Raw genomic sequence first — 21,237 nt, 5'->3', positions numbered from 1 at the left:
GGTGTTCCCACCATTTTCTCTGTTCTCCAAACTGCTCCTAACACAACTGCTTGTTAAACCCTAACTCTAATAACTAAAATGACAATCTTCCCTTATTTCCCATGACAGGAATAACCTCCCCACCCCCACAACCATGAAATGTCAGAAGACATTTTACTTCCCTTCCCTGAATTATTATGAGTTAGTATCAATGTATTATCTGCATATAATAGAGGCAAAGCACAGTGGTTAAGAGAAGAGTCTGGCACTTGTTTCAGAATTTTGAGTCATGTGACCTTGAGCAAGTTTCTTAAACAGCTTGATCCTCAGTGTCTTTATACAAAAAAAAAAAATGGAAGAGAACAATGTATGTATCACACTACATTTTCTTAGGGGTTTAATTAATTAATTAATATATGAATATAGCAGTCAAAGCAGCATTTCATACAGAGTAGGTGCTCAGTAAATGTTATAGCCCCTGGTTATTTATACCCTTATACCTATAAATATACCTTTTAATTTATTTATAATAAATAAATACATGTTTAATAAATTTAAAAATTAGTAAAAAAGAAAAAAAGTACAGGTCTATATACCTCTAAATATATAAATATTTGGGCTTCCTAGATGGTACTAGAGATAAATAACCTGCCTGCCAATGCAGGAGATGTAATAGACATGGGTTTGATTCCTGGGTCGGGATGGTCCCCTGGAGGAGGAAGTGGTAACCCACTCCAGGGTTCTTGCCTGGAGAATCCCATGGATGGAGAAGCCTGTCCTGTGGCTACAGTCCATAGGGCCACAAAGAATTGGACACGACTGAAGCGACTTAGCACGTGTGCACATATGAGTACTTATACCTCTTGGTTAGATACAGGACTGTCTCAACATCTTTGAAGACAAAGATCAAGCACACTGAGCGCTTCAAGGACCAGCATTGAGATTCTCACTCGTTCCAATAACAGCGGGAGCATGTGACGTTTACTTAGCTCTACAGTCTTTCATTTTAGACTTCGAGAGTATCTACCTTCGAAAATTCCTAACTCTTAGCTATGAACTGGAACTGAAATGCCCTATGAAGGGATTTCCAGGTCCAGCTCCAACAGGAAAAGAGCTTGGAAGTCATCACATCCATCTTTACCATGAGAAAAGGCTGAGCTAACTGAAAGACACTGACTATTCTCGGACCCATCAGAGAACTGAGGTCTGCAGAGCAATCAACACCCAGAAATCTGCAGAAACAAGGACACGTGGAGAGTCCATTCAGAGTCTATTTATGTGGAGAAGTCACTGAAGTCCCAAACTGGCAGAAAAAATTAGGTAATAAATTTGGTGTTTGTTGGAGGCTGTGTGAACTAATATGAGACCGAAAAACCTGGGGGTCAACAACCTCAGGGGGCCCTGAAAATTTTCGTGGGTTTTACCTCCATGAGTCTTATAAGGTTCTTAATATGAGGGTCCAAGAAAAATCCCTTTTCTTCTTCTTACAGGGGTAGACTTAACATTATGAAATACACCCTAGCATTTGTCATAATGACGACCTACTTTAGAAGGGAAAAGACTCCCAGGGCCTTATCCCATATGACAGAAGGGCATTCTTGCACTCTGCCCCTCTCTAGTCTTCTTGTCCCACATTGGGGGTTAGGGCAAAGTCCAAAAGGACTACAGATTCAAGCGCATAGATTGGGAACACAGAAGCTGGGTAAGGGATTAAGAGTTAGAGGGAAACCTATTCCGCTGGAGAAATATTTGTGAAGGTCACATCCCAGAAACACAGACCCATAAAAAGACTGAGGTATAATCATAAGATTACAGAAAGCTCCCCATCTCCAACATTTCACTCCAAATTAACAGGACTCCAGTAAAAGAACAGCGGATTACAGCCAAAAGAGCTACAAGACTCTCCAAGGAGGAATGCTCAGGAAGCCCAAATCAAAGAGAGAAAAAAATACTAGGGCACTGGAGGAATTTTTAGCCTCTAGAACCTACAGTTACAGCAAACATGATGCACAGCCCAACTCCAAGTCATATTAACATAAAGTTTAATTCTAAAGCTGAATTTACAAGAAAATATTAACCACTATGGGTTTCCCTGAGAGTTCAGCCAGTAAAGAATCTGCCTGCAATGCAGGAGGCTTTGGTTGGGTTCCTGGGGTGTGAAGACCCACTGGAGAAGGGATAGGCTACCCACTCCAGCATTCTTGGGCTTCCCTTGTGGCTCCGCGGGTAAGTAATCTGCCTGCCAAGCAGGAGATATGGGTTCAATCCCTGGGTCGGGAAGATCCCCTGGGGAAGGAAATGACACCACACTCCAGTATTCTTGCCTATAAAATCCAATGGACAGAGGAGCCTGATGGGCTACAGTCTGTAGGGTCGCAAAAGGTTGGACGTGACTTAGTGCACATGTGACACTGCTGCTACATTAACCAATATAACTAGTCTGGATTTCAACAAAAAAAAGGATAAGGCATGTCAAAAGATAACAAACAAACAAACAAACACAAAGACATCTGGAGAGGCAAAGACTTCACAAAAACCATACTCACAGATGGCACAGATATTGGAATTATCAGACAAGCACTTTTAAGTGACTACTATTAATATGTTCTTGGTTATAATGGAAAAAATGCTACTGATTAACATCTGCATTCTTGGGCCAGCTTTGTCTGAAATTAATTAGTTATTCTTTCCTTTGGTTAGTGTTAGTATATCTTTCTTCATGCCTTTGATAGTAACTCATGTAAGTCTTTACATTTAAAGTGGGTTTCTAGTAGACAACATATGGGTCTTTTTTTTTCTTTAAATCCATGCTGACGTGTAGAAGCGGTAATTTTCCAAGAAGACAAAGAAATCTTAGATGCATATGTACCTAACAAGTCAACAGCAAAATATATGAGGAAAGACTAAAATAACTGAAAAATAAATCCACTCTTATGGTAGGGGAAAGGTGAAAGTAGTGACAGATTTCCTCTTCTTTGGCTCTAAAATCATTGCAGATGGTGACTGCAGCCATGAAATCAGAAGATGATTGCTTCTTGGCAGAAAAACCATAACAAATCTAGACAGTGTGCTGAAAAGCAGAGACATTACTCTGCTGACAAAGGTCCATATAGTCAACCCACGATCTTTCTGATGGTCACATATGGTTGTGAGAGCTGGACTATAAAGAAGGCGGAGTGCAAAGAACAGATGCTGTCAAACTGTGCTGTTGGAGAAGACTCCTGAGAGTCCCTTGGACAGCAAGGAGGTCCAAGCAGTCAATCTTCAGGGAAATCAACACTGAATACTAGTTAGAAGGACTGATGCTGAAGGTCCAGTATTTTGGTCATCTGATGTGAACAGCTGACTCATTTGACAAGTTCCAGATGCTGGGAAAGATTGAGGGCAGAAAGAGAAGAGGGCGTCAGAGGAGAAGGCTGGATGGCATCACCGATGCAATGAATATGAACTTGGGAAAACTTCAGGAGGTGGTGAGGGACAGGGAGACCTGCCATGCTGCAGTCCATGGGGTCACAAAGAGTCCAATGCGACTGGGCGGCTGAACAATGACAGACGGTTAGAGACCTCAGCACCCATCTCTCAGTGTGTGTTCAGTCGCTCAGTCATGTTCCACTCTCTGTGATCCCGTGGACTGTCGCCCTCCAGATTCCTCTCTCCATGGGATTTTCCTGGCAACACTACTGGAGTGGGTTGCCATTTCCTCCTACAGGGTGTCTTCCCGACCTAGGGATGAAACCACATCTCCTGAGTCTCCTGCAGGCTGATTCTTACCACGGAGCCACGTGGGAAGCACCCCCAGCATCTCTCAGTAAATACAGAAATTTACTTAGCCATTAAATGGCAAAGATAAGACTCAAAAATCTCAAAATAACCCAATATTTTATCAATTGGTAATTTCCCAATTAATCAATAATCTATGATCAAAGAAAGCACCAATTTTGGCTTGAAATTTCTGAATAAATGTTTATAAAATTTGATACAAAGTTCAAAGGCTTTCTATCATAAAATGATACAGTCTTTCAAAGGTCAACAGCATTTAATTCAGCTAAACTGAGAAATTGTTTCAAATACTCAATTTTGTCCAATATTAACTTTTCATTACAGGGCTCCTTTTATGAAATTTCTTCAGAAAAACTAGAAATGGAATGAGAGATTTAAGAGACATACTAAATAGCAAAGCACATCTGTATTGATGTTTGAGGTCTGTATCAGACCTATAAGAATAAAAACAAATCATCACCTCCCATCGCTAACATATTAAGAATACTAAGGAAACTCCTCATCTAAACCAGGCCTGGAGCCCCATGGCTCCATCACCCCAAGCACACTGACAGAAGGATGTGCATTACATCAGAACAACCTAACAGAGTGCCGCTCTTCACTTCCAGTGCCCTCAGAACAGATTATGCGTTCACAGGTGATGACCTAAGACCCCAGGGCACTAAGTTCAGAGGAAATATGCCACTTGATGTAAGCTGTATGTCAAATAAGGAATCCTGACAAGAGGTGGCTCCCATTCACCACAACTATTTTCCTAATTCAGGTTCAAAGGACATGCATCACCCTCAAAGCCATCACCTCCTCATGACTGGCATGGCTACAATAAAATGGATGAAAATACACAGCTATCTATTTTCTCCAGCTCTTAGTCATCCAAAGAGAGGAAATGTGTCTAAAAGTGAGAAATGCAAGTCCCCTGCAACATTTAAACATTACCAAGTCTGCTTTCATGATCCCACAAAGAATAACTGGATTGTTCCAGCTCTATTCCCAGATAATGGAAACCAATTAAGAATGCACCACAACTTTCCTTCTTCCTTCCTTTCTGTCCTCCCTCTCTCCCTTCCTTTCTTTCTTTCTTTTTCCTTCTGGATAAAAACATTTGGAATTTATTTGTGAATGAACACGATAAATGAGCAAATTTTGAAGACTTTTAAGAAGAGTGATTCTGAGTCAGTGGAGAGTAGATTTTAAATCTGGGTAGTGATGGAAGTTTAAGGAATGACAATGAGAGAAGGAAAGGAATTAATACACAAATCCAAGATATGCTTAAAATGACATGCATTTGGCAGTTATATACATCATGAATATATTGCCTCTCAGATTCCATTTCACCCTTTTTTACCTGCTCTGTGATAAGAGCTGGATGCTGTCAGCACTTCACTTTTCAACTAGCGCAACATTAAGCATTGTCACAGGAAAGAAACAGAGAAAGGATCAGACTTCTTCCTGGTTGGGTGTGCTCTTCTTCCGCCTTCCTGTTGTTTCCCAACAGAGTGGGGAACAAAGCGAAGCTTCCTAAGAGCCCAGACCACAGCCCAGAAACAGGGGAATCAGGAGAGTTGTTCTGGGTCCAGGGCTCACCTGGCTCAGGCAGAAGCCGCTGAATCAGGATCCAGGAGGCAGGCTCTCCTCTCCTGCTTGGTTCATTTAGCAGAAAGGGCAAAAGGGGAGATGCTCCAAAATTCCTAGTATACTTTATTAAGCTGACTATGAACATGTCTGCAATGCTTTGAGGAAAAAATCTTCCCTGAAAGACTTCTTCCCTGAAAGATGCATGCCTTCCTCAGGAATCCCATGAGAATTTTCATTTTCATGTTCCTTTTGGAGGAAGGAAGCAGTAGCTCTGTCTTGGCTTGCATGTAGGTCCATGTTTTTTGATCACTGAGTGAGGAGGCAATGGTCAGAGTACGGATGTAAGTGATGGAAAAAGCAAATTTCTAGAAGGCCATACACGGGTTCTTTTGCCTTGACATTGGGTCTCTTTAGCTAATAACAGTCCAGATAAAGACTGGGATGGAGAGAAGAACCTGGATTTGGTGAAGCAAGAGCCAAATTCATACTATTGCTGTACAATGCACCAGTTGTATGATCCCACACTGCATTCTTTCTCTATGACTCAGTTTTCTCATCTGTGAAGGGGGGATGGCAGGTGGGAATAGAGGGCTGAATGTGCTGCCTTGCACTCTGGCAGGAAACATACACATAGATGAGAGATCATCACTATCCTCTGGCCACCCCTGGTGCCAGCCAGACAGAAAATCAGACATGCCCTTCGGACTATTGTAACCATGCAGTGGCAGGACCCATATCTGCTGACATAGAGATTTGCTACCTGGCATTTATTCCACTTCCAAATTAATTATTTTGGGAAAAAGTAGCATTGCCTTTTTAACACTCTGAATATCAGCCAACTTTCTCAGACATTGTCAGTATCACCAGAACAGCAATGACATTTCCTTGATAATTTCTCAGAGTACAGTTACAGCCAGCACAGGTGTCAAAGATAAAGAACATAAAAGTGCTTGCTTTGTTGGTTTTTTTAACTGTGAGTGGTTTAGAGGGGAGGAGCAATGCTGCAACAAAACACATCTCATATATTTCACACCTTGGGGCCTGAGTGTCTAATTCTGCTCCATCTGTCCTCTTGTAATAACAATAAAAACAACAGTTATAATAATAATTAAGAGTCCAGACTCAATAGTGGTTCTGTTTTGTTCAAGCCCAGCTGCCCTCGATACCCAGGGGGATGCAAGCAGAGGGCCTCGCCATCCCATGCGGCATGACCTTGGCTGCAGAAGGCACTGGGAAAAACAGAACTTCTCAGGGTCACTGTGTGGGTACAATGGCCTGCAAGTGGGCTTCCAAGCAGGCAAGGGGCTAGTCCAAAGACTCCTTGATGCTCAGTAGGGTTCACACTTCATCTTGTTTCAAAAAGCTTTTTAAACTTTATTTCAGTGAATACGTGCATTGTATAAAACAACAGAAACACACAAAGTATCTAGAGATTTCACTATTTCTACTACCCCAAATAATGTTTAGCATCAAGTCTTTGAATGGGGAAAAATTTTTAAAGGCAAATAAGATTTTTTTTTCATAAAATAGTGAAAGTAACTGTTAAATGTCTCCCCTGAGCCCCACTCTATTACAGCAATTAAATTTCCTCTGGAAAGCCACTCATAGAAAACAAAACAAAGACCCTAATCTGAACAGTAAATGCTTGACAGAGCGGCTAACCTAGGTAACCTAGGTAAGCACTCAGCTGCTTCAGTAATTGTTTAGGCATTTTGAAGCCTCTCTCTTTCTTTCTCAATATTGTGCTACAGATACCCTGCCCTTCTTTCCCTCCAAAACACATCCCAGAACAGAAATGCTTTTATCTCTGTCTCTATTCCTGTGAACTAATTATCAAAACAGAAATACTGCACAAAGATATGTAACAGAACTCTGAAAGATGTAGGGAAGGAGTCTTTTCTTCATAGCCAAGTAGTCTTTTCTTTGAAAGATTTCTTTTGTACACTCTTCAGGGTTTGTTCATCTGCCCCATGAATAAGGCAGCACTTGTGGGATTGTGTTTGATGAATGATAGAAAAGGTCTCTTACCGTAAACCAAGGAGGCAATGATCTTGTGATTAGATTCCCAGTTGTTGCTGATGAACTTTTGGTTTCATCTTCAGTGAGTTAAATTTTTGCAAGATGTGAGAAACATGAAGGTTTTCCGACCTTGTTATTTTCACACAAGTTGCCTTTAATGCGTCAAGCATGCATTAGTGTCCCCTTCAAATCTATCTGTGTTATGGCTTTGAACCTGGGCAGGATCAGCTGCACACCGTTGCCCTGGCACTCACATCAGCTGTCTCTGGTCTCCGTGCTCATGTGGACGTGACAGCCAGAGATGGAGTGAAAGTGAACGTCTTGGCCGGCAGCACAATCAGCAGGCCGATGTTTTTCCCAAGTAGGACAGTGCAGTGAGGTCCTATCGTAATCCTCAGAAGTGCTTGCTGCTCCCACTGGAACACAGAGAGCTGAACTAGCACTGGATGGATAGGAGTTCCCATCAGTTGACAAAAATGCACTCTTCTCTGTGTTCTCAGGTAGAAACCCTGATTTCTCTAAACCCTTAAAAATCACTGCACTGACAAAAACCAACGTAGTGAGCATGCCACTTATAAGGTCAAGGGAAAGGAGAGTGGCCAGCTTACCTTGTCTTTATTTTAACACAGTCACAGAGCCCAGTGTCTACACACAACCTTTACACAGAAGTGTGTCCATAGTTGAGTAGATTCTTTCAAACTGATGAAATAAGCCCAGCATGGCTAATGGCTAATGAGGGTTTGATTATTTTCTCTCCCCTAGAAGCTTCCCGTGTGCAGAGTATGTCCAGCACAGCTGTGCATCCTTGGGGAACCTAACAGTAAGAGAGAAAATGTGCAAATATCCCTCATACTTACTCCTGTCACCTAGCTTCCCTCAAGTCCACATCTTGGGCTAAATCAACTAGGAATCTATAAAGGGTATGCCTCTAATCCCGTCCATTGTTTTTCAGCTTGCTGCCATTCCCACTTCACAGATGGGGGAAGGAAGACTCAGTGGGATTTACAGAGGTGAAGAAAGTTCCCCAATGTTCTCTGGTGAAGCAAGCAGGCACCGGGATTCCAGGCCAGGAAGCCTTGTTTCACAGCTTTGGTCCTTCCCTCTCAGGCTCCCCCTTACCCCCACCAACACTCTCTGCAGTCACAAGGGTATCTATGGTGATGGCAATCAAATGACTCCCTTCTGACCAAAGAGGGAGCCCTGAGCAGGAGTTTCCCCTCACATGCACATTTCATTATTTAACTGAATCTTCACAGAGACATATGAGGTACATATTAAGAGAAAGCTAAGTCTCAGAGGATTTAAACAATCTGCAAATACCTAGGCAGTGAGATGTGCTGACAGAGGGATGAGCTCTAACCCTTGTTTTACTCCAGGCCTCCAGCACTTCCCTTCTGCTGGTTTTCAGGCACTTGGTGTTTGGCAGGTGTGAACGTCATCTGTGTACCGCCCGTGCACACTCTTCTCCAGGTGACCCAGCACCTGCAAAACCACTGTCTGCGAAGAGGAGAGGTTTTGCCCCATGTGCGCAGATCTGAGATACTGAAAGACCACCTTCTCCAGCACCTCCACAAACTTCCTGCCACTGCACCACCCTCCCTCCTTCCATTTGCTGTTAAGAAAGGGGCACAAAACCTCCAGCAATTCACCCAGGTCATCTGGCTACAGAGGGATGTCATCAAACAAAAAGCTTCTGCACAAAAAAGGAAAGAACAAAATGTAAGAGTTGGACACGACTGAGTGACTAAACCACCACCACAGCCACAAAGCAATGTACAGAGTGAGAGAAAATATTTCCAAATCACATATTTGACAAGGGACTGATATACAAAATATATAAAGAACTCATACAACTCAATAGAAAACAACAAATAACCTGATTAAAATATGGCAAAGGACCTGAACAGACACTTTTCTGAAAAAGACATACAGACTGCCAACAGGTACATGAAAAGGTGCTCAGTCATCGGGAAAATGCAAGTCAGGAACACAGTGAAATATCACCCCTCATTGTCACAATGGCTCCATCAAAATGACAAGAGATCACATATGTTGGTGAGATTGCAGAGAAAAGGGAACCCAAGTACATTGTTGGTGGGAATGTAAATTGGTACAGCTGTTATGAAAAACAGTGTACAGGAAAAAGTGAAAAATAGAACTGCCATGTGATCCAGCATTTTACATCTGGATATGAATCCAAAGGAAAGAAAATGTCCATCTGCGTCCAATGTTTACATCAGCATTATTCACAACAGCCAAGACAGGGAAATAAACTAAGTATCCATCCACAGATGACTGGATGGTGGTGATGTATATATATATGTGTGTATAAATTCACAATATGTAGTAGTAGTGTAATTGTTCAGTCACAACCAATTGTGATCCCATGTACTGTAGCCTGTCAGGCTCCTCTGTCCATGGGATTCTTCAGGCAAGAAACTGGAGTGGTTTGCCAGTCCCTTCTCCAGGGGATCTTCTCAACCCAGGGATACAATTCTGGTCCCCTGCATTGCAAGGAAGATTCTTTACCATCTGAGCCACCAGGGAAGCCCTGGTGTCTTATAGATACCAACAGAGCAGTTGCTTACAATCAGAGTGCTGTAGATTTAATAATTTATAAGTTTCTCTAATTTTAAAAGGATCCATCATTTGGCCACCTATTAAGAACACAAAAAGGCCTCTTATAGGTCTAACATAAACAAACACACAATACAAAAACTTAGTAAGATCAGATAGGATATTTACATCTCAAAGATGCAGACAAATCTGAGCTTCCCCCTAGAAGGCCTTGCTTAAGGTTTTACCAAGCCAGCACTTAATTTTTAACTGCATATGCATTTATGATCTCCCTCAAAATTTAGAGTGAGATTTAATTCCTCCAGTTAACTAGGTACTTGCAAGCATAAGCTCCATTCCTTATGTCTTTCTGCAACAGAGCCACCTCAATGTCTTTAAACTGAGCCCTGGGTATTTCTCGGTTAAAACTGACAAAAACCACTACAATTTTGTAAAGTAATTAGCCTCCAACTAATAAAAATAAGTGGAAAAAAAATAATAAAATAAAATACAAAAAAAAAAAAACAAACCAAAACTGAGTCTGCCGCCACCCGTGCCTTCCATGGGTAGTTATTTCCTCAGTATGTTTCAACTGAGCCCTGGATGTACTTAATCAACTCCCTCCACCTCCCAGTGTCTTTCAACCAGGTGGGAATTCTCTCGGTATTTTCCAACCAAGCCCCACCCAATATCTAGACCCTGGTGTCTTCCCCACCCGTCCCTAGTACCTTACCGAGAGGGGGCAGGCACTTGCTATACCCCCCCAAATAAAAATTAATATACACTATATGTATATATACATATTTATGTAGAGTGTTTGTTAGTTGCTCAGTTGTGTCCGACTCTTTGCAGCACCACAGACTGTACCTGCCTAGCTCCTCTGTCCAGGGATTCTCCAGGCAAGAATACTGGAGGGGGCTGCCACTTCCTGCTCCAAATGTATGTGTACATACAATACATTATACATATGTATCGTATATGTGTATGTACTGTATGTGTGTATATGTGTGTGTATGTGTGTGTATATGTGTGTCTATGTGTGTATGTGTGTATACATGCATACATGTGTGTGTATATGTGTGTATGTGTGTATGTGTGTGTATATGTGTGTATGTGTGTATATGTATGTATATGTGTGTGTATGTGTGTGTATATGTGTGTGTGTATATGTGTGTATATGTGTGTATGTGTGTATATGTGTGTGTGTGTATGTGTGTGTGTGTGTGTGTATGTGTGTGTGTGTGTGTGTGTGTGTGTGTGTGTGTGTATGTGTGTGTATGAAATATTGGGCCTCCCAGATGGCTTAGTGGGCAAGAAACCTGTCTGCAATGCAGGAGATGTAGAAGTTGTAAGTTCAATCTCTGGGTCAGGGAAGATCCCATGGAGGAGGGCATGGCAGCTCACTCCAGGATTCCTGCCTGGAGAATCTCACAGACAAAGGAGCCTGGTGGGCTACAGTCCGTGAGTTCTGATGACGGAAGAGTCAGACGTGACTGAAGACCCTGAGCACACGAGTAGTGAAACGCCACTCAGCCTCAGAAAGGAGACTCTGCCATGTGTGACAACACGAGTGGGTCCTGAAGGCACTATGCTAAGTGAACACTGGTTCGTGACATTGTTCAAAAGGCAGTGATCAAGGCCATCCCCAAGAAAGAGAAATGCAAAAAGGCAAAACGGTTGTCTGAGGAGGCCTTACAAATATATGAGAAAAGAAGAGAAGCGAAAAGCAAAGGAGAAAAGGAAAGATATACCCATTTGAATGCAGAGTTCCAAAGAATAGCAAGGAGAGATAAGAAAGCTTTCCTCAGCGATCACTGCAAAGAAATAGAGGAAAACAATAGAATGGGAAAGACTAGAGATCTCTTTGAGAAAATTAGAGATACCAAGGGAACATTTCATGCAAAGATGGGCACAATAAAGGACAGAAATGGTATGAACCCAACAGAGCAGAAAATGTTAAGAGATGGCAAGAATACACAGAGTAACTGTACAAAAAGGTCTGAATGACCCAGATAACCATGATGGTGTGATCACTCATCTAGCACCAGACATACTGCAGTACCAAGTCAAGTGGGCCTTATGAAGCATCACTACGAACAAAGCTAGTAGGGTGATGGGATTCCAACTGAGCCATTTCAAATCCTAAAAGAAGATGCTGTGAAAGTGCTGCACTCAGTATGCCAGCAAATTTGGAAAACTCAGCAGTGGCCACAGGACTGGAAGAGGTTAGTTTTCATTCCAATCCCAAAAAAGGCAATGAAACAATGTTCAAAATATGACACAATTGCACTCATCTCACACACTAGCAAAGTAATGCTCAAAATTCTCCAAGCCAGGCTTCAATAGTATGTGAACCGAGAACTTCCAGATGTTCAAGCTGGATTTAGAAGAGGCAGAGGAACCACAGATCAAATTGCCAACATCCATTGGATCATAAAAAAAGCAGGAGAGTTCCAGAAAAAACATCTACTTCTGCTTTATTGACTATGCCAAAACCTTTGACTGTGAGGATCACAACAAACTGTTTAAAATTCTTAAGGAGATAGAAATAACAGACTACCTTATCTGCCTCTTGAAAAATCTATATGCAGGTCAAGAAGCATCAGTTAAAATTGGTCATGGAACAATGGACTGGTTCCAAATTGAGAAAGGAGTACATCAAGGCTGTATATTTTCACCCTTTTTATTTAACTTATATGCAGAGTACATCATGCAAAATGCCGAGCTTGATTCCTAGAAAGCTGGAATCAAGATTGCCGGGAGAAATATCAATAACCTCAGATATGCAGATGACACCGCTCTTAGGGCAGAAGGTGAAGAGAAACTAAGGAGTTTCTTGATGAAAGTGAAAGAGAAAAGTGAAAAAGCTGGCTTAAAACTTGACATTCAAACAGCAAAGATCCAGTCCCATCACTTCACGGCAAATAGATGGGGAAAAAATGGAAACAGTGAGAGATTTTATTTTCTCGGGTTCCAAAATCACTGCAGATGGTGACTGCAGCCATGAAATTAAGACACTTCCTCCTTGGAAGAAAAGCTATGACCAACCTAGACAGCATATTAAAAAGCAGAGACGTTACTTTGTCATCAAAGGTCTGTCTAGTCAAAGCTATGGTTTTTCCATTAGTCATGTATGGATGTGAGAGCTGGACTATAAAGAAAGCTGAGCACCAAAGACTTGATGCTTTTGAACTGCATTGCTGTAAAAGACTCTTGAGAATCCCTTGGACTGCAAGGAGAAAGACTTCTATTTTTATGATTTCAAAATTTAAGGCTACTTTTATAGCAGTTTAGGTTCACAGCAAAATGAAAAGAGTTTTCCATATTATCCCCCTGGCGTGCATAGCCTCCCCCTTTATCAAGAGTGTATATTTGATAAACCTGCATTGATGCACCATAATGGCCCAAAGTCCATGACTTCCCTGTTGCTTAGACAGCAAAGTATCTGCCTACAACACAGGAGACCTGGGTTCGATCCCTAGGTTGCAAAGATCCTCTGGAGAAGGGAATGGCAAACTACTCTAGTATTTTTGCCTCAAGAATAACATGGACAGAGGACCCTGGTAGGCTACAGTCAGGCATTCTTCCTCTGCCATGACCTGGCCCATAACCTCTCTCAACAACTTATTTCACTCAGAACCAGAAGAAGAGCAACCTGCCTTCAAGACTGGACAGCAGAACCAGTGCAATCATAAGTAGCAGTGGTTTCTATGATAACAGTTAATGGGAGGAGACCTCAAAGCTCCATCCCTTCTGCTACAGGCATCACTGTCCTCATTGACAGCACCCTCCCACCCCCAAGGTGTGAGTGTCCACAGCAGTGAGGTGGCTTGGTCAGGGAGGAGCTGGAGAGGCCAGTGATCCAGAAACATATAGGAAGATGACTGGGCCAGCATGTGAGAAGATGACCTAGCCGTCGGGTGAAAGGTGAGCATCTCAAGGAGTATGGGTCAGGCAAAGAGACAAGCTGACAAAATGCCCCTCACCCTCCACACTGGTCTGCCTGGCGTGGCCCCTGATGGGGAACCTGCTTCCCAGGACATTGTCTGGATTCTCGCTCTCACCCCAGGCCACAGGACTTCCCTGTGTCTCTCAGACACACCAAAAAAATGCGCGTTAGCAACATCCAAAGCAGGTGAGCACAAGAACATTTTGGGGACCTTGGAGTCCATGTATTTTATAGAATGGAAGGGTGAGAACTTCCCTTCCTGTATTAGTAAGTGTTCTCCAGAGAAATGGAACCAGTAAGGTAAGTATAGATGCAGAAATAAGATAGAGATAAAGATATAAGAGATCATGCATTACAGGAATTGGTTCACACAATATGGAAGCTGAGAAGTTCCACAATCTGTCCTCTAAACACTGAAGGCTCAGGAAAGCTGGTGGTTTACTTTGGTCTGAGTTGAAAGGCCTGAGAATTAGGAGACTTAGGTTTTCAGTCCTGATCCAGGTCTGAGGCCTGATATCTGAGAACTGAAGATGCATGTCCCAGCTCAAGCGAAGAGCAAACACCGCTGTCATTCACCTGTGTCTTCCACAGACAGACCTTCGAGACATTGCGGGTTCAGTTCCAGGTCATCACAATAAAGAAACATGGCAACAAAGCAAGTCACACAGAGTTTCCCAGAGCATATAAACATCGTTTACTTTATGCAATTGTCTATTAAGTATCCAAAGCTGTTGTTGCTGTTGGTGTCACCAAACTGTGTGACTTTTTGCAACCCTGTGGACTGTAGCACACCAGGCCTCCCTGAAAGACAAACCACTCCAGTACTCTTGTTGTGAGAACACCATGAACTGTATTAAAAAAGTATGCAATGGCATTCCATATTAAAAAGAGAAAAGGTTAATACCTTAATTAAAAAACAAGGCTGTTTAAGAAGGGATGCCATGAATTTCGATTTGTAAAACAAAAGGCAGTATCTGTGAAGCACAATAAAGTGAAATGCAATAAGAGGAAGTATGTCTGCATTTGGTCATCAGAGGACTGGATGACGCCCATCCATCCCATCCACACTGCTGAGGGCTATCTTCTTTCCCCAGTCTACTGACTGAAATGCTGACCACTGTACTAATCTACTGACTCCTGTAGGCACCCTCACAGACACACTCAGAAATACTGTTCTACCAAGTATCTGGGCATCTCTAAGACCAGTCAAGTGAACAATTGCTCTCTCCTTGGAAGACAGGCTTCCTTTTGGAAATTTTGTACCTGAGCATTTGCTTCACAGTACACAGGGCCACTGCTGCCATTTCTCAGCATCTGCTATTTCTCTCTCATCCAAGAGATAAAGGACTTTCAAGGAGCTGTGTGGCTCCTTTCCTGCCAAGCAAAAGTTCCGTTTGCCGGGACATTCCACCTTAAAGAGGGCCCAGCTTGGTAATGCACTGGGACATCAGGCAGGGAACAGGCAACTTTGTCTCTGCTTAAGACATACACCAGTTATGAAGACGGACCTTTGGTGGCAAAGTGATGTCTGCTTTTTAATATGTTGTCTAGGTTTGTCATAGCTTTTCTTCCAAGAAGCAAGCCTCTTTTAATATCATGGCTGCAATCACTGCCTGCAGTGATTTTGGAGCCCAAGAAAATAAAATCTTTCACCGTTTCCACTTTTTTTCCCCAGCCATTTGCCATGAAGTAATGGGACTGCATGTCATGATCTTCATTTATTAAAAGCTGAGTTTTAAGTCAGTGTTTTCGCTCTCCTCTTTAAGTTTTGTTAAGAGGCTGTTTAGTTCCTCTTCACTTTCTACCATGTAAGTTGTATCATCTTCATATCTGAGGTTGCTGTTATTTTTCCTGGCAATCTTGATTCCAGCTTGAGCTTCATCAGCCCAGCATTTAGCATGATGTACTCTGCAAAGAAGTTAAACAAGCAGGGTGACAGTATACAGCCTTGACATACTCCTTTCCCAATTTTGAACCTGTCCGTTGTTCCATATGCAGTTCTAACTGTTGCCTCTTGACCTGCATACAGGTTTCTCAGGAGGCAGGTAAGGTGGTCTAGTATTTCCATCTCCTTAAGAATTTTCCACAGTTTGTTGTGATCCTCACAGTCAAAGGCTTTAGTGTCATCAATAAAATGCAAATAGATGTCTGGGTTGTTTTTTTTTTTTTTAATTTCCTTGCTTTTCCTATGATCCAGCAAGCATTGGCAATTTGATTTTTGGATCCTCTGCCTTTTTAAAATCCAGCTTGTACACCTGAAAGTTCTCAGTCCACATACTGTGGAAGACTAGTTTGAAGTATTTTGTGCATTACCTTGCTAGCAGGTAAAGTGAGTGTAATTGTATGGAAGTTTGAACATGCTTTGACATTACATTTCTTTTGGATTAGAATGAAAACTGACCTTTTCCAGTCCTGTGGCCACTGCTGAGGTTTCCAAGTTTGCTGACATATTGAGTACAACACTTTAACATAATTATCTTTTAGCATTTGAAATAGCTCAGCTGGAATTCCATCACCTCCTCTGAAGAAGGCTTTCTTATCTCTCCTTGCTGGATCAAATGGTAGTTCTATTTTACATTTTTCGAGGAATATCCATACCATTTTCCACAATGGCTGCACCAATTTAATTCACACCATCAGTGCAGAAGGCTTTCCTTTTCTCCATATCCTTTCCAGTATTTGTTGTGCTTTTAATGATAGCCACTTTGATAGGTGTGAAATGATATCTCACTGTGGTTTTGATTTGCACTTCCCTGATTAATGATATTGAACATCTTTCCGTCTACCTATCGGCCATCTGGTCAGAAAAAATGTTTATTTAACTTTTCTGCCCATTTTTAATAAAAATTTTCTTTACTGTTGAGGTGAATGAGTTCTTTCCATATTTTGGATATTAGTCTCTTATAATTTACAAATATTTTATCCATTAAGTAGGCAGCCCTCCCATTCTGTTGATGGTTTTCTTTGCTGTTCAGAAGATATTCAGTATGATATGTAGTTTCATTTGTTTATTTTTGGTTTTGGTTTTGCTTTTGATGTCAGATTAAACAAATCATCACCAAGACCTATGTTAAGGAGTTTACTTACTTTTCTTGTGGGAGTTTTATGGTTTCAAGTCTTATGTTCAATTTTTAATATAATCTGAGTTAATTTTTGTGTATAGTGTAAGACAGTGGTTGAATTTAATTCTCTTGCATGTAGCTGACCTGTTTTTCCAACACTATTTATTGAAGGGATTGTCCTTTCTTCATTGTATATATTCTTGTCTTCTTTGTCACAAATTAATGACCACATACATGTGAGTTTATTTCTGGGCTCTCTATTCTATTACACTGAGTTATATGTTTGTTTTTATGCTAGCGTCACACATTTTGGTAACTATAGCTTTGTAGTATAGTTTGAAATCAGTGACTGTGGCATTTTCAGCTTTGTTCTTCTTTCTCAAGATGGCTTTGGCCTCCTTGGTTACATCTACCCCTAGGTGAAATTTTGCTTTCTATCTTGTCTTTTTCTGAATTTAAAATGAACTGTACAATGTGTTTATCCATTATTTCACTTTCGTCTTTTTACTAAAATGTCTATTGAAGAAAGCCACAAAACCTTCTTCCTGAGACTTCATCACATGTCATATCCCATACGCAATTTTAAAGATAGTCAATAAACTTAGTTGAATTCTTATGAGTCATATTTAAGTATTGAGGTCAATATGTTTTAAATGAGCCATCATAAATTTTGCAAGTTTATTTCCATACTGGCCTTTATGCTGAAACTTCATAATCAAATAAATTTGATATTTCCTTTTACTTGTATTGTTGTACTTCGCATTAGACATGGTCTTTAAGAATTAGTAAATGAGTACTCGTTAGCTCTAGCATCAATCCTACGTAAAAACTGGAGTAAATAAAATACTATGAAAAATTACATCCGTCTGTAGCATAATGAGACAGATATAAATATATTTAAGCAAAAACTCTATCTTTTTATTTTGAAGAGAAACCAACTGACTGAAGATGATATTAAACCTAAAATTATTGCAAAGGAATTCTGTATACATTCAAATAGCACACACAGCTTATTAGCAGAAGGGTCTTTGGTAAGTCAACAGTTCATCAATTTCTGAGTTCTTTACTATTATGACAAGTGGTTTAAGCTGCTCAAGGGTTTATCAGAGCTACATATTTGTAACACGGGTCCTGTGTAACAGAATCTAGAGTGAAAACCCTCAGGTGGTCCAGACCAAAACTGCTGTCTGTTTCCTCAGACAGTACAGACAGCACTACTTCCTCAGTAGTATCGCGATGCCACGGTCAGTCATACGGCTGGTTACTAGAAGCCAGCATAGGCTGGACAGCCACTCACAGAGCAGTCACACCCCACGTCAGTACTCACAGCTGGAGAAGATCAGCGGGCAGGAGTGCTCGTCCATGGGGAAGTTGTGCAGCTGCAGCTGGCATTCTGCATTTATGGTGAGCCTGTGGGGGAGCCAAGTGTCATTGTGGTCAGCCAGGAGCAAGCCAGCAAAGGCCTTAGGCAAGGTCAGCGGCCGTCACATTACCACAGCTCGGGGGCAGGGGGCTGGGGCGGCCCCACGGAATTCAGTCTTGGCAAGAGCACTACCCATTCAGTATGACCATTTGGCTTTTCTGGGTCGTGTCACTCTGTTTTACTTTTAACTATGAGAATCAAAGGGAATGTCCATTACTAAACTCCGTGTGTGTAGAAATACAAGCCAAGTAAGTGAGGAAACAAATTGAAACAACATGCCCTTGCTGTCACATATCTTTGTTTTTAATTTGCTTGACTGAATTAAATTCTTCCTCCATTTTGAAACGGATTTATTTGCCTAGTTAGGTATGATGCCAGGTTCATCCACTTGCAGGGAAGATTTCACATTTGGCCAGCCTCCCCACTTGAACAGGCAGGGGGTGACTGCACTAAAAGTGCGTATGGCATCTTTTCAAAGCAGACGTTCCTGGGGTTTGAGTTTTTGTAAAGGATCCCAGGACTGGCCATGTCTCTATTAGGGTTTGCTGAAGCTCACATTCATTTCAGAGTCTCATTTATATTCTCCTAAGAATTGATGAGGAAATAGCTATTAACAAGTCCTGTTTTCCAAATGTAACTCATCAGTAGAGTTTCCTGTGGCATTCTTGTTGCTGTTCCCAGTCTGCCAACATTATTTTTTTCCCTGAAACTTTAAAATTCTTTACTCTTCTGCTTATTTCGATGCTAATCTGTGCCTTTATCTATGTGACTAATACTTATTTACCATATGAGTTACAGGTTTTTCCTTATGACCACAAATCACTTGCAATTAAAAGCCCCTCATGCTGGATGTAGGGGAGGAAGGTGTGTTCAGGGCTTGTGTTCAGTGGTATTCTCCAAGCAGGAGCACACGCGGCCACAGTCAGAGGTACCAGAGCAGTCACCTTGCCCGGGAGCAAGCTGAGCCAAACGCCTGTGGGATTTCACGAGGAAACATCACATGGGCAGGTAGCTCCAAGAATCTGGTGCCCAGAAGGGACATCAGGGATTGGAAATAAGACGTGGGGTGAATCCTCAGCATGGATATGTCTTTTAAAGCCTTAGGAATGGATGAGCTAAGGAAGCAGTAAAGTGGAAACTGGGAAAAGTCCTAAGGCAGGAGCAGCAGAACGAGGCGGGCCTGTGTCAGGAGCAGGACAGGAGGGGCAGGAAGCAGCCGCAGAGCCGCAAAGTCAGTGAGAAGGAGACCGTCGCCACAGGGCGGTCAGGCCGGAGCCCTAGAGAGGGCTCAGAGACTGGGAGGGCGGCCCCCTTGACCCCAGTGCTGCCTGAGCAGAAAGCGCTGCAGGTGCCTCCCAGACATTCTATGGTATGTTGCAGTCACGTGTTCAGTGAGACCCAGGTCACCCTACAGGAGGGACTCGAGAGACAAACCCAGGTTCAAACCCAGGCGATGTTAGTTCCCAGTGGAGACTCTGGGCAGGCAAGTGAGCTCACATTCTTTTAAACCCAGCCACTATTACCTTACTGGTTTTCTGTGAGGACAGCCTGGCCCCCAGGAGGGCTCATTACAAGGTACCTGTCACTTCCATTAAGGATGCATTAGAGAACACCCTCTGTGTTCTTTTGTTCCTTGTGGTCTCAAATTTGGCTATAATTAGATTTGTCAATTAGTACACCAAGACATCTTCATTTCTTAGTTGAATGGACCTGTGGGTTAAACATATTAAAGGTAATTTCCACAGCCCACTTCTAGCAGAAGTGGATGCTAATGAAGGAATGAGTTTATATTCATTAAAGATTATTTGTATGACATAGTTTTGCACATGTGGGATTAGGAAAATCTTCTTCAAGACCCAGTAGCATGCTGAACATGAGAAGTGATAGAACTTAGCAATGAAAATAGGGTCCCATTCCTACAGTGATCTAAAGTCCCCAGTGTCAGACCACTAGTGGGGTTAAAGATTCACTAGCATCTCACCTTAAAGTATAAAGGATTTTCCCATCATTCCAAATTCTGAGGAGTTGATTGGGGGTGGTGATCCAGTGAGCCTCTGCGGTTTTGGAGTTTCGGAAGATCGTATCTGGAATCCATATTAACCCCACCATGTTGCTGTTCAGAGTAAGTATTTTCATTGTGCTGTTGAACCTAAGGCGACTGTCAGTCCAGGTCTGAGCAAAAAATATATCAATTTGATATTCCTGAAACAGAGTAAAAGGAGAGGAAAAACATTCCTATTAGTGGGCTTTCTGCAGGCTTTGTTTTCTTTTTCAGGAGTTTGGTTCTGCTCATGTTTTCATCCTCATCTGCCCATGTCCCTTTCTGTTGGCACTTAACATCATGCCTGGATCAACATGAGAGTCACTTAACAAAGGTAACCAATATCATTAGTCAACTGTGAAGATGCTCTGTAAATAGTAAATTGTAATAAATACATAAAGTGTGGTGAGAGGCCAAGAGGTGGTATAAAATGATTCAGAACATAGATGCAGAGCTTCCTATATTCCTAAGTCCAAGTTCTGGCAGGTAGCAAAATCTAGCATTCTCTCAGTTCAGTCGCTCAGCAGTACCCAACTGTAGTCATAAAATGAATAGAAGAGTAGTGTCTATCTACTTCTTAAAGGAGTTATATGGAAGGAAATGACTAAATAAAAAGCTCTAGTGCCGGGCACCACACAAATGATCCAGAGAGTATTAGCTTATATACTAATAAAAACGATCATTTTCATCCAAGAGCCTTCTCAAATAACAAATGAACCCAAACCAAATAGGAAAAAAAAAAAACAAGCAACAGCAACAACAAAAAAAATCAGGGCTGACAGCACCCAAGTCAAACGCCGATTCCAACAGAGGGCTGAAGGGGCAAATTTTTTCTGTAACTGGAAGCAACCCC

The 21,237-nt window shown here is 41.9% G+C and overlaps 1 protein-coding gene across 1 annotated transcript in view; it reads right to left on the bottom strand.

Annotated features, from left to right (window-relative positions):
- GABRG3 (gamma-aminobutyric acid type A receptor subunit gamma3) overlaps positions 1-21,237 on the bottom strand; it is an 833,077-nt gene that overhangs the window by 253,768 nt on the left and 558,072 nt on the right. The window contains exons 4-5 of the mRNA XM_070478123.1: positions 20,325-20,545; positions 18,248-18,330 (exon numbers count right to left, since the gene is read on the bottom strand). Of these exons, the coding sequence (XP_070334224.1) occupies positions 18,248-18,330; positions 20,325-20,545 (304 nt within the window). The remainder of the gene's footprint in view (positions 1-18,247; positions 18,331-20,324; positions 20,546-21,237) is intronic.

This window comes from Odocoileus virginianus, chromosome 16 (assembly GCF_023699985.2).
Source record: "Odocoileus virginianus isolate 20LAN1187 ecotype Illinois chromosome 16, Ovbor_1.2, whole genome shotgun sequence".
NCBI lineage: Eukaryota > Metazoa > Chordata > Mammalia > Artiodactyla > Cervidae > Odocoileus > Odocoileus virginianus.
Note: the sequence above shows the minus strand (reverse complement) of the source record. Positions and strands in the feature narration are given on the sequence as shown.